The 13,300-nt window shown below is 35.3% G+C and overlaps 1 protein-coding gene across 6 annotated transcripts in view; it reads left to right on the forward strand.

Moving 5' to 3' along the window:
* Positions 1-13,300, forward strand: part of FHL5 (four and a half LIM domains 5) — a 40,868-nt gene that overhangs the window by 19,043 nt on the left and 8,525 nt on the right. For all 6 annotated transcript variants that reach the window (XR_011521990.1, XM_008516035.2, XM_070556701.1 and 3 more), the window contains 3 exons: positions 7,399-7,569; positions 8,436-8,610; positions 9,569-9,738. Coding sequence is in view for 5 of the 6 variants with exons in the window: in XM_008516035.2 (XP_008514257.1) it covers positions 7,411-7,569; positions 8,436-8,610; positions 9,569-9,738 (504 nt within the window). In the remaining variant the exon portion in view is untranslated. The remainder of the gene's footprint in view (positions 1-7,398; positions 7,570-8,435; positions 8,611-9,568; positions 9,739-13,300) is intronic.

Consider the following 13,300-nt stretch of genomic DNA (forward strand, 5'->3'; position numbering starts at 1 on the left):
GTATTTTTTAACATCATATTTCAGGTACATAGGAATTCTATGATTTTATAATCTAATAATTTATTATATAATCATTTGGGTTTTCCCCTACACAGAATCAGTCATCAGCAAATAATTATATTTTATTTGTTCTTCAATTCTTATACTTTTTTTTCTCGACTTAGTGCACAGTCTATGACTTCTAGTATAAAACTAAATAGAAGTGGTGGTCATGGCATTCTTTTCCTGTTAGTAAAAGCTATCAGCATTCACCATTAAGCGTAATGTTTGCTATAATTTTTTTTTAATTAAATTGAGGAAATTCCTTTTATCAGTTTGCTAAGTTTTTAATCATGTGTCGAAGTCAAATTTCATCAAGTGCCTTTTCTGCATTTGCTGAGATAATTACATGGCTTTCTTTTTTATTTGGTAAGTGTGGTGAAATACAGTGATTCTCTCTCTAATTTTAAACCAAAATTGGATTCCTAGGATAAACTCAACTTATCATACTATTAACATTTTCATATTTCACTGGATTCAATTAGCTATTATTTGGGGTAAGATTTTTGTATTTACAGCAAAATTTATTTTTATGAGTGTGATTGGCCTATAAATTTTTTCTCATGTTTTCAGATTTTGCTATCAAAGTTTTAATAGGTTCAAAATTAACTGGAGCATGTTTCCTGTGTCTAATATTTGGAATGTTGGTTAAGATTGGCATTATTTCTTCCTTAAGGCTTGGTAAATTCACTGGCGAGGCCACTTGGACTTAAATTTTACTTTGTACATAGGCTTTTTATTACAAATTCCATTTCTCTAATAGTTTCCAACTAGTTGAAATATTGTATTTCTTCTTGTGTCAGTTTTAATGTTTTATTTATCATGGAAGTTTCCTGTTTTATCTAAATTTTCAAATTCTTTAGCTAAAGTTTTTCTACATAGGTAATATTTTAGATTCATCTACATATTTACAATTTTTGTTGTTTTTCACTCCTCTCTTCATCTCTGAGCTTCAATCTGAGATCAACGTCCTTTTGCCGGAAGAACACTCTTTGGTATTTATTGTAATATGGGCATGATATTGATCTATTCAGTTTCTGATTATCTGAACATGATTTTTTAACCTTCATTATCAAAAGATATTTTAACTGACTGTAAACGTCTAGATTGGCTCCTAATTTCTTTCAGCAGTTTTAACTTATCTTTTCATTGTCTAGCTTCCGTTTTTTTTCTGTTGAGAAGTAGGCAACTTCTAAATGTGTTTTTACTCTAAAAGTAGTATTTTTACTCTAAAAGTAGTATTTTTTAGATGTTATTTGTCTTTGAGTTTTAGTAGTTTTACCCTGAGGTGCCTATGTGTGTGTGGTTTTAGTCTTGCTGAGGTTCATAAAGCGTGCTTTTTAAATTTGTGGTATGATGTAATGTGTCAGTTTTGGTAGACTGGTCACTATTCCGTCAACAAGATTTCTCCTTCATATTCCCCCCAAAACACTTTAAAACAACACTTTTTACGTAGGAAGAGCAATAATATTTGTTCATTAAGTAGAATAGTGAAAAATAGACTCCTAATTGATTTCTTTTTGTGATATACCTCCCTTCCAATCTCTTCTATCACCATTTCCAAATTAATTTTCATAAATCTCAGCTCAAAACATTTCACTCGGCTATTCTCAATCAATGGTTATATCTTTTCTATAGAAAAAAAATGCATTCAACTCTAGCTTGAAACTTAAGCCATTGATGATCTTGCCCAGTCTACCTTTCCAAACTTGTCTTCCGATATTTACCTTCTCATGCCCTGCATGCCGCTTCAGAGAAATTACTTGCTGTTTTCCACACATGCCTCAGATATCCAAACACAAATGTCTCCCTTAATTCTGTTGCTCTAGCTCAACTGTCCTTCCCTACATCTCCAGGAAGGGACAGGTTTACACAGGCTAAGATCCTGGGCTTCAGTTGCTGATGGCTGTGGGTTAAATCCTAGTTCCAGCACTTTTATCACCCAAGTGATCTTGGCCTCTCTAAGCTTTGGTTTCTTCATCATGGGGATAATATTAATCACTGGAATAATAATAAAAGACCCCGCCTAGAGGTTGTTGTGAGGATTAAACGAGACAATCCACATAAAGTGGTTGACACAGTACCCAGCACTGAGGAAGCACACAGGAGTATTAGATATCCTTGTTGGTGTTTTTAATATTACTCCAAGAGTTGTAGAGAGTGCACTTTGTCTTCCTCAACATCTGTTCTGCCCTATAATCCAGAGGTCAGGAACCTGCTGCTGCTGCCGCCAACACCACTATAACAATCTCTCACAGCCAAAAAACTAGTCACTGGACTCCGGAAAACCTGAGTCCAGGCATTCTGAATGGTAGAAACCACTCACATCTCTATGACCCAGCCTGCCAACATCAACAGCAGTGGGAACACGTCTATCATTTCACTTCCATCTTCCAATTTACACACATGTTTTGAGTTAGAAGAGCCAAATTTGCGCCTCGAACACTAGCTGTAAGAGGGTCCAGGAAATGTTTCTAGCTACCTGGCCTCTCCAACTAGAAGGAGGACAGAGCCAAGGGTGAGAAAACCAATCTGTGCTATCTACCACATGATCCATTCAAATACACCTTCTCCGAGTTGTCCCTGAAGTTTCCCTAGCTAGAAGTAAGTGATCCTTCCTCCTTCTCTAAACTGGTGCTTTCCAACCCTTGCTGGACATTAGAACCAACTTGAAGCTGAAAAATATTTGTTCTTATTCTCCATCTCCAGAATTCAGTTTAATTGGTTTGGGGTAAGGATGCACTTTGGAAATTTTTAAAATTCTAATGTTCACTCTATGTTTAGAACCACTGACCACTGCTATAAATTCTTATAATCTTTCATTTCACCTTATCATTTCCTAACTTTTATAGTTATTTTAGTTATTTATAAAATGTCCTTACTCTTCCTACTAGATTATAAATTCTCTGAGGATAGGATTTGAATCTAATCTACTTTTATGTCTGTCACAACTTCTAGCAGATTACTTTGCAAATAAAAACTGCTTATATGGTTATTGAAAGCATGAATAAATGAACAATGTGTGATGCCTTGCAAACAAAAGCATATTAAAGATACCAGGCATGGCATCAAGTCCTTGCCTCTCTCCTGCTTGTCATTGTCTCAGGTACGCTTCTTGTGGTTCTATTACTTCCACTCAGCACGGTAAAAATTTAAGTGAATATACTGCTCACAGCATTAACCTTCTAATCAACAACTCTCCATAAAATATCACTTGACACAAAATTATACCTGGTTTAAAAAATAACATCTAAGAAATGACATTCTCAGCTATGGAAACTATAACCAGTGAACTCACATCTTTTAAGGTATAAATCTAAAATCTAAAGGAGGGACCTGGAAAACAAAGCCAAATCCACTCATGACATTGGATTTCTGAACTAATTATTTTCTTCATGAGTTCTTCACGGGTACCTCTAAATCAATCTTCTAAACCCCAGTATGTGATGATACAAATGCTGTGCTTAAACTGTTATATAATTGTAGAATGACTTTGAAAGAAGTTTGACAAGAATATCTAATTGATATTAACAATAGCATTTCTGAGTTCATACCTAGAAAAGTTAAATACTATCCATTTGGGGTACGTTGTTAATGTTAAGATTTCTTATGGCTAATAATTATGAATCAGCTTTGCTTGAGGATTTTAAATCTTTGAAAGCAAAAATTTCCCAATATCTTTGCCAAATTAACCCTCAGATGGGGGCTTCTGAGATAAGAATCACATAGTCCTCATCCTCTTTCCTACAGCTTTACCTGTTGCAGAATGATTAAAAACAAGCCATTTGGTCTTCTCTTCAGCTCTGGGAATAACACAGAGTTATTCCCAGAATATTTAAAAATATTAGTATTGGGGTTAAAGAAGAGGAAAAATTACACAATGATGTTTAGGAGAGAATAAGGTGGCAAAAAGTGATCTGATTGGAAAAATTCATACTCTTGCCTCTTTTGCCTGCTCTCACACCATTTAGAACTGCTTGTACCAAAGGTTCAAATAGCTTTAAAAAGTTTTAAATTGTTTCAAGGTCTTCCTTTATCCTGAATATTCCCAGGTGAAAATCTGTTCACAGGACTCATCATTTCCCAACTTCAGATGAGAGCCTCTGCCGTTCTCCCATTTGTCTTTTCCCCATCCTTTCCTGCCAAATCAAGATTGATCCTTCCTGCCTGCCTTCTTCATTTCTTCCTAACAGATTTACAACACCTTTACTTTCTTAAAGTCTTCCTAGAAAGGTCTCTCTGTACTGCAGCTCCTCCTTCCCCTTTCTATATGGTTCTAGGGGATGTGTATCATCTAATTGGTTATAATATCTCTATTTAAGAAACTCTAGTTGGGCTTATTCCTATATCTGTAGTTAAATGATAGACTTCATGAAAATGAGGACAATTTCTCAGTGTATTTTCTCCAACCAAGAATGAGAAAGTGAACATTCAATTTATTCTCTTACCTCAGTTATATTCACAATACAAACGTAAGAGATAAGCTAAGAGAATCCAGACTTCTTGAGGACAGGAGTTCAAATATTATGAGCAGTTAGTCAATACATGTTGACCTGGCCTAAATGCCTACTCTCACTGTGTAGTTCTATAAAACACAAAATCTCAAAGTTTTGAGATATTGAACTGACTGTTCTCACCCTACCCAACTCCTTTATGTTGCTTTTAAAAAACAGATGGAATAAGAAGTAACTTTTTCCTTTAAGAAAAAAAATGAACAAAATATGGTCTATTTTGTTAGGAATTTTCTTTTCTTTTTTTAATTTTCTTATTTTATTTTTTTAAAGATTGGCACCTGAGCTAACAACTGTTGCCAATCTTCTTTCCCCCATCCTCTGCTTTTTTCTACCCAAATCCCCCCAGTACATAGTTGTATATTTTAGTTGTGGGCCCTTCTAGTTGTGGCATGTGGGACGCCACCTCAACATGGCCTAATGAGCAGTGCCGTGTTGGCACCCAGGATCTGAATCCTGGGCTGCCGAAGCAGAGCATGTGAACTTAACCACTCGGCCATAGGGCCGGCCCCTGTTAGGAATTTTCTATGGAGCAAGGCCTCTTATGTGGTTAGGATGGGGATGGGGAAGGACCATCTCTTCTGGTACTTATATTTAGACAAATATTTATGTTTATTGATATATATTTAGATATCAATATTTATATATTTAAAAAATTAATATTTATTTAGATATTTAGATTTTATATATTTAGCCTTCTGACCTGATCACCAAATGAGGTACAAGTATTGTAATGTTGTTCTTTTAAAGTATTATTTAAAATAAACACTTGAAATACTATCAATCTTGTAATCCCTTTTCTTGTTTATTTATTTTATAATATACTAAAATCCTCACAAAATAGAAGTAGCCTGAGAGTTCCCAACTCCTGAGAGGCTGTGCTTCCTGATACTACTGTGTACACCTAAAACTAAATGGATAGCAATTAAAATATCATTTTCCATATTAAGTTAAAGGTATATATCTTATTTCACCATTGAGATAAACACTTGATCACTGTAAATGTGAATAAAGCTATATTCTAAAACCTTTCAAGTGACTCAAATCTATTTTCTTCCTGTTCCCAAACCTTTGGTAACCTTTTGAGTGTGTTTGTATTCACTAGGAGGGGACATTTCTGTGGAATTAATCAAATGGGGGAATTCAATGTTCCTTGCAGATAATTTTGGCATGTTCCATTGGGAACTTTCTAGTCTAAATTTTCATCTTTCCTGGGAAAAGATTCACATGTTCCAAATCCTCAGTCTTTTCTCTCCTGTTTGTGAAGAACAACATAGCAAAACTACCATACACAGAATTAATGACCATGTATATTCAGCAAGACACTCTGCTGGAAACTTTATCCTTAAAATAAAAGAAGGTAAAATGTGTGGGAATACAATTTGAATGTAGTAAATAAAAACTAACGTTAAAAATGTTGTAAAAAGGGGGCTGGCCCCGTGGCCGAGTGATTACGTTCGCGCGCTCCGCTGCAGGCGGCCCAGTGTTTCATCGGTTCGAATCCTGGGCACGGACATGGCACTGCTCATCAGACCACGCTGAGGCGGCGTCCCACATGCCACAACTAGAGGAACCCACAACGAAGAATACACAACTATGTACCGGGGGGCTTTGGGGAGAAAAAGGAAAAAATAAAATCTTTAAAAAAAAAAAATGTTGTAAAAAGAATCATCATAATTGATTTTCTGCTTTTGCTAAAATTTAAAAAAATAAGTTTCTCAGGTGCAGAATGAGAAAATATTCATAGCTCCTAATATAGTCCAGTGAATCCAGAGAGGACAAATCTCATTTTCCAAGAAAATCAGTGGTATCACTTTTGGTGACAATGAAAAGCTCATGTTCAATGCTAATTAAACTTTTTGAAATCCATATGTTTTGTTCTTTAATGGTTTTTCTAAATTTACAGAATAGCTGGAATTCTTATCCTGGCCTTGACTTTATGTTTTGTATCAGTTTTCATTCTGTAAGATGTAGCTGCTATTACTCGTTCTATATACATGTTAGCCTATAGCTCTTTTCTACCACTGATAGTTTTAACTGTATTTCTACATCTGGGCAATTGATCAACAGCAGTCACAAAAACCTCGCACTTGGACTGAATCTTACCTGCCGAGGAGTTTTATTTGGCCAGCTTGGTGTGGGACATTTAAATGGAGATGCCCAGGAGGCAATGGACGGATAGGCTAAAACTAGAGATTTTGGAGTCAACAGCATATTTGGGGAGGTTAAAGCTACAGATAAGGAAGATGTCCCAAGGGAGAGTATATATATATATATATATATATATAGTTCAGAAAGGTCTTGGGATTAATGTGCAGAACCCTCGTTAGGTTCCTAATAAAGATTTGAGAAAGAAAACAATGGCCTAGAAAATGACAATGTACTTGATATTAATTTCTATTTCAGTTAAAGTAAAAAAGACTGTTGTTATTTCCATGGAACTCCGCCTTCAGAACTCTTCAGCAAGATAGTAAGTGATGACAGTTAGTGAAAGCCCTGTCAACAGTTCATATTTACATCCTTGAGGTGAAGCCATCCTATTTCAACACATATCACATTCTCATTGAATCCAGATTAGTGAATGATGAATACAAGATGTTTTCCACACTCTGGCTCCTGGCTTGATGCATTTTGTTAGCAAAACACACAAGAACTGCCAAGAGGGGAAAGTAGCCTTTCCCAAATCACTCCAAGTATTACCATGACTACATCATATTTGCCTAAATTGGTGGTTTTTCACTTAAGAAAATAAGAATTCATTCAAGTGCTTGACTCATATTGAGGCTTTATAATTTGTCTTATCAAAACATTCTGCTTTTATATACATGGATCATTTTCTTGTTCACAGGATTGAACCAAAATGACAACTGCTCAGTTTGATTGTCAATACTGCACAGCATCACTTCTTGGGAAAAAGTATGTACTAAAGGATGATAATGCATACTGTGTTTCATGTTATGATCGCATCTTTTCCAACTATTGTGAGGAGTGCAAAGAACCAATTGAATCATATTGCAAGGTACGTCTTACCTCAATTCACAGAATTATCGCATAGGAACAGCAGACAAAAGCTTTGGAATGCCTCTTTTCCTTTAATGTTGACTGTTCACACACTGTTGTCTGCTACTGGAATAAAGATCTTCAAAGTTTCCATCAATCAAGTCCCGGACACAATGCTTAGTACTATGAAATGTAACATATACTTTAATCTTCACAATGATCTCAGGAGATAGTTTAGGACGCTAAAGGTCAAAGAGGATAATTTATTTGCCCAAAGTTACACAGCTAAAATGTTGAGTTACTCATGGAATGGCAAGAGTACAAATGAATAAATACACAAACAATTGGAGACATAATGATTCAAAAGATATATTTTCTGACTTTAAGTCAACCTGATCTCCACTAAACCAACTGTGCCGATACCTTCAACATATACAGCCCACTCCTCCCGAAATGCTTATTACTGTATTTTTTCCTTTTTCTTTTCTTTTTTTTTTTTTTTTTTGCCTTTTGTTTAGTTAGGTGGTGTTGAGATTTTGTTTAGTTAAATCTCAAACAGTAATACGATATTACAACCTAAAAACAAAAGTCATTCCATGAAAAACCTCTCGTAATTTATAAAAGAAAAGTAGAGGCAATTTGAAGAAATAGAGAGTCCATTTATTTTTCTCTCTGTCTCAGCAACCAACCAAGAAAGCCCTAGACTCTAGCTCTTAATTGCCCCAGAGTCTCCCTTCTATGAGTAATAGTATCAATAACAACTTTCCCTCAAGCTACCAGCACAACCTACCAGCACCAGAGTCCCAGGAGTGTTCAGTTTTATCTTATAAAATGGACTGTTTTGTCACAAACACACTTAATTAACTTTTATTTACTATCTCAAAGGATCTTTGTTACAAAGGTCTGCACTGGCATGAAAGATGCTTCAATTGCGCCAAATGCAATCACTCTTTGGTGGAAAAGCCTTTTGCTGCCAAGAATGAGCGTCTGCTGTGCTCGGAGTGCTATTCTAATGAGTGCTCCTCCAAGTGCTTCCACTGCAAGAAGACCATCATGCCCGGTAAGATCACAAGGGAATTCCAGTCTCTACCTGAAGCGGCAATGCTTTGAATTAAGCCCAAGCACAGGAAGAGTATAGGAGCTAACAAAACTCTGCTTTTGAGAAGAATGTCTTTCTTGCTATCTCTTGATCTCATTTAACGTATCTTAGAAATTAAAAAATTATTCTTTCTGCTTTGAATGGATAAATTACAGTGTTCTGTGTATTTTCATGAGCCTAACTCATAAAAACATTTCAGAATCTGAACCACAGAATAAAGATAAAATCTATACCAATAATACTAACACTATGTTAAACATCCTAGCCTAGGCATACCCAATGGCATCAGAAAGCATAATCCATCATAAGAGAATGGGGCCAACCATTGTTTTGTAGCTTGACACAAACTGGTTGGAGGGTCAGTCATCTTTATTCTCTCTTACGGAAGACAAGGATCTGTGTAAATTTTTACACTTTTAGACAAGCATTATTTTTCTGTGTTTTGTTTCTCTTCTCAAGCAGTATGGACAGCAGCATAAGAACACGATACTTTTTCATATTCTTATTGTGGATTCAAAAATTTTCTAGGAGACCATAACTGCACAACACTAGTCTCAGGAGTTGGTGCCCCAGGGCATTCCTAATATCCCTGTAATATTATTATGGCCCAATTTAGCTAAATCATGTGCAGCCTTTCAGATTCTCCACTTATAGGACTTTCATACCTCAAAATTTTAGCTTACATACAAGTGTTTCAGTGAAAGAGTGATTCACCATCATCAGGGCTGAACTCTATCTACCTTTTTGATCAGATAAATGTTCTGGAAACTAACAAAACACTATTTTTCTATAAAGATGATTGGTTTATTGCCTTAACTTTAAAATATATTTTTTAGGTAATTTTGACCTATGTTTGCTTTTAAAAGAAAATAAAATTATGCTCGATTTATACTAACAGGTTCTTACTATTGGGGTACAGGTTCCCGCAAAATGGAATTTAAGGGACACTCCTGGCATGAAACCTGCTTTGTGTGTGAGTATTGCCGACAGCCAATAGGAACAAAACCTTTGATTTCCAATGACAGCGGCAATTACTGTGTGCCGTGTTTTGAGAAGGAGTTTGCTCACTACTGCAGCTTTTGTAAGAAGGTAATTATCTAAAGAGAATGAAGCTTATGGAACCTTCCAGACCATTGTTTTTTAGCCACACTATATACTTGGAATGAACTGATACTATCATGTTATATCTGTCTTTACAAACTCATATTAGTTTTGAATTCCAACATGTCCAAAAGCACTACCTGTCACAGTGAGGATGGCCATCTATTTTTATCACCATGAAATTCCACCCAGAACATGAATTTAATACTCTAAAAGTTCAAGTGATTTAATATTCCAATTCCATTCACTGGCACTTACACAAGATTTCATGTTTTCTGGTAGAGGGAACACGTCTCCCTTTGAATACAAAATATTTCTTAGAAAACAATTTTTGATCCATTTAGTTTCAGAGAAATATCGATTTGTCTCACAGAGTAACTAAGGGAACCAATTTAAACAGGATATTTCACTCCTCACATTATGTCCTAGCAACGCAAATGTCTTCTTGGCTTGAAGCTTTTATCTTCCTCAAGAGTAGATAGATGGGCTCAAAGGAGTGACAAATCTTTAGGGAAATTCATCAGACACAAAGATGGAAGGAAAACTAAGAACTGAAAGTGATTTCCTTCACTTCCAGTTCCGTAGTATCATGTGGTACCTTTCGACATGGATACCCATTCAAAACATATTTTCCAATAGGAAAAAAGTCATTGTTTTTAAGTAAAATTTGTCTAATTCTTTTTTATCCTCTAAGCTTTTATGTGAAAAAGTCACTCATCTCTATAATCTTGTAAAACCTGTCTGTATTCCATAAAATATATATTGATATTCTCAAAGAAATCCTTGACATGTGAGGCATCCTAAGTTTAACATAACATTATAAATTGTGGTGAGAAAGCTGAATCATGAAAACATTGGATTAGTATAGCGGTTTCTAAACATTTTTGATTTATGAACTACTTTGGCATATCTCTTAAGACCGTTTGTCCACTTGTCTCTGGACAGCTAGAATTCTCACTACCACTTTCTACAAATGAATATAGAAACACACATGCACACACACAATAATTTTCTACATATATTTACAATACTAGTACTGCATTTGAGAAGGCATCAATCAACTCCTAAATTATAATTATTAAATTACTCTACAATGATAGCTGAAAATTACAATTGATTGTAACATGATATAAAACTATCTTATACTCAGAGACTTCCATTAGTCTACCAGAAACACTGACTTAGAAAACGACTTTACAAGCAACAATCAGACCCTATGACCCTGTAACGTATGAAGCTCCAAAGAATTGCCAGAGTCAACAACATGCATTTAGAAACAGTACTGGAAATAAAATGGATAGATTTATCTCACTATTTTGAGGGGCACCTAGGCTGGCCATTTTTAAGCTATATTTTTTAAAGACTTACGCTAAAATATTACTGAGACTTGTGGGAATTATCTCAAAATCATTCATTGGGCATAAAATATAAAGTTTCTTTTGATGCTATAAAGATTCAATAGGAACTGGCTCCATGGCCTAATGGTTAAGTTCAGTGTGCTCCCTTCAGTGACCCAAGTTCATAGGTTTGGATCCCAGGCGCAGACATACACCACTCATCAGCCAAGTTGTTGCGATGACCCACATACGAAATATAGGAAATTGGCACAGATGTTGGCTCAGGGCTAATCTTCCTCAAGCAAAAAAAAAAGAAGAAGAAGAAGATTGGCAACAGATGGTAGCTCAGGGCAAGTCTTCCTCAACAACAACAAAAGATTCAAGCGGGGAACTTCTCTATTACAACAGTGCTGAGTAGTGTCTGTCTGAGGCCAAAGCAGTGTCCTTTCCCAGTTTATAGGAGCCTGTCCTATATTTAGGACATGACTTGAAGTCACCAAAAATTTATGAAATGTTTATATTGGGTAGTAGACAGACCATCACATACTAGGTTATTTTTTATTTAATTTTTTAAGCCACAAGTCCTTTAGGGAAAGTTAGATATAAATGTTTCTGATCAAGAAGATCCAAGCTGAAGAAAAACAATCTGTTTCAAACTAAGCCAAAGACCAAATATAAAACAAAACAAAATAGGCAAAAACTACTTGACAACCAGGCTCTTAGGACTTTTTTCCTAGATTGTATTTTGTGAAACGAAAATTTATTTTCTACCAAAAAGCAACTAACCTCAAACTACAAGTGCTTTGAATTCAAATTCCTCAAGTTTCAATCAGAGTATTCTGCAATTCATTGGCTGTCATCTACTGAGCACAAAATCATAATTGCCCCCACTTAGCCAGAGAAGAAACTTGTCCTAAATTCTGGGATCAGTCAGTGGCAAAAACCGAGCTCAAATATTAGACTCCATCAAGCCTGCCGACCTCTTCAAAAGGAGCATAATCACAAGCAAACTACTTCTAATGTTCCAGACTTTCTTCTCCCTAACGAGATAGTCTTTAGTGTATATATCAAGTTTTACTTTGCTGTGAACACATCTTTCAAGTTTTGAATCTTTTAAGCATTTCCTGTTAATCATTTGTCCAAACAAATCAAGGGGATCTTGAATTCTGCTGTGCCTGCTGTAAGGTATTTGAACTCAGTAGGGTGTATTTTAAATTGCTTTAGTTCATACCACCATTGTGTCCCATTTACTTATTTAGAACAGTATACTTTTTTCCTTTAGGAAAAATAACTTTCTGTCATATATCTTTAATTTTTAAGATATTTGTTGTAAGACTTAAAAATATCTTTAGAATAATCTTTTCAAAAGCCTATTCACAGACAAATAACATTGTTTACTTTGTCAACAATAAGACAGCTTAGAATAGGCTCTACATTTTCTAAATCTAGTTAATTTGAATACAAAGATAAGAACTATCTCAGGTATCACATTACTTCAGTCATTATAAGACATTTACATGAACACCTTCCAGGTTCCACAGCTGCTCCAGGAGCTCAACAACCACAGGTTTGAAAGAGGCTATGACTTAGCAATTGCTAAACAAGACAAATTGTCCAGTATTTATTTATCTGATTCTAAATAAAGATATTTTAACTTTTTAAAAAGTAGAATCTATAAATCAACAAAGTAAAAAGACAACCTACTGAATGGGAGAAAATATTTGCAAATCATATATCCAATAATGGATATAGTCAAGATACTAGTCATCATGGAAATGTAAATCAAACCCACAATGAAATATCGCCTCACACCTGTTAGAATGGCTGTTATCAAAAAGACAAGAAATAAGAAGTGTTGGGAGGATGTGAAGAAAAAGGGATCCTCGTGCCCTGTTGGTGGGAATGTAAATTGGTACAGCCACTAAGAAAAACAGTACGGAGATTCCTCGAAAAATTAAAAATACTACTACCCTATGATCCAGCAATTGCGCTTCTGGATGTTTATCCAAAGAAAACAAGAACACTAACTCAAAAAGATATATGCATCCCTATGTTTCTCAAATTATTTACAATAGCCAAGATATGGAAACAACCTAAGTGCCCACTGACAGATGAATGGATAAAAAAGATACAGTATATACTACTCAGCCATAGTAAAGAATGAAATCTTGCCATTTGCGATAACATGGATGGACCTTGAGGGAATTATCCTA

The sequence above is a fragment of the Equus przewalskii genome, chromosome 9 (genome assembly GCF_037783145.1).
Source record: "Equus przewalskii isolate Varuska chromosome 9, EquPr2, whole genome shotgun sequence".
NCBI lineage: Eukaryota > Metazoa > Chordata > Mammalia > Perissodactyla > Equidae > Equus > Equus przewalskii.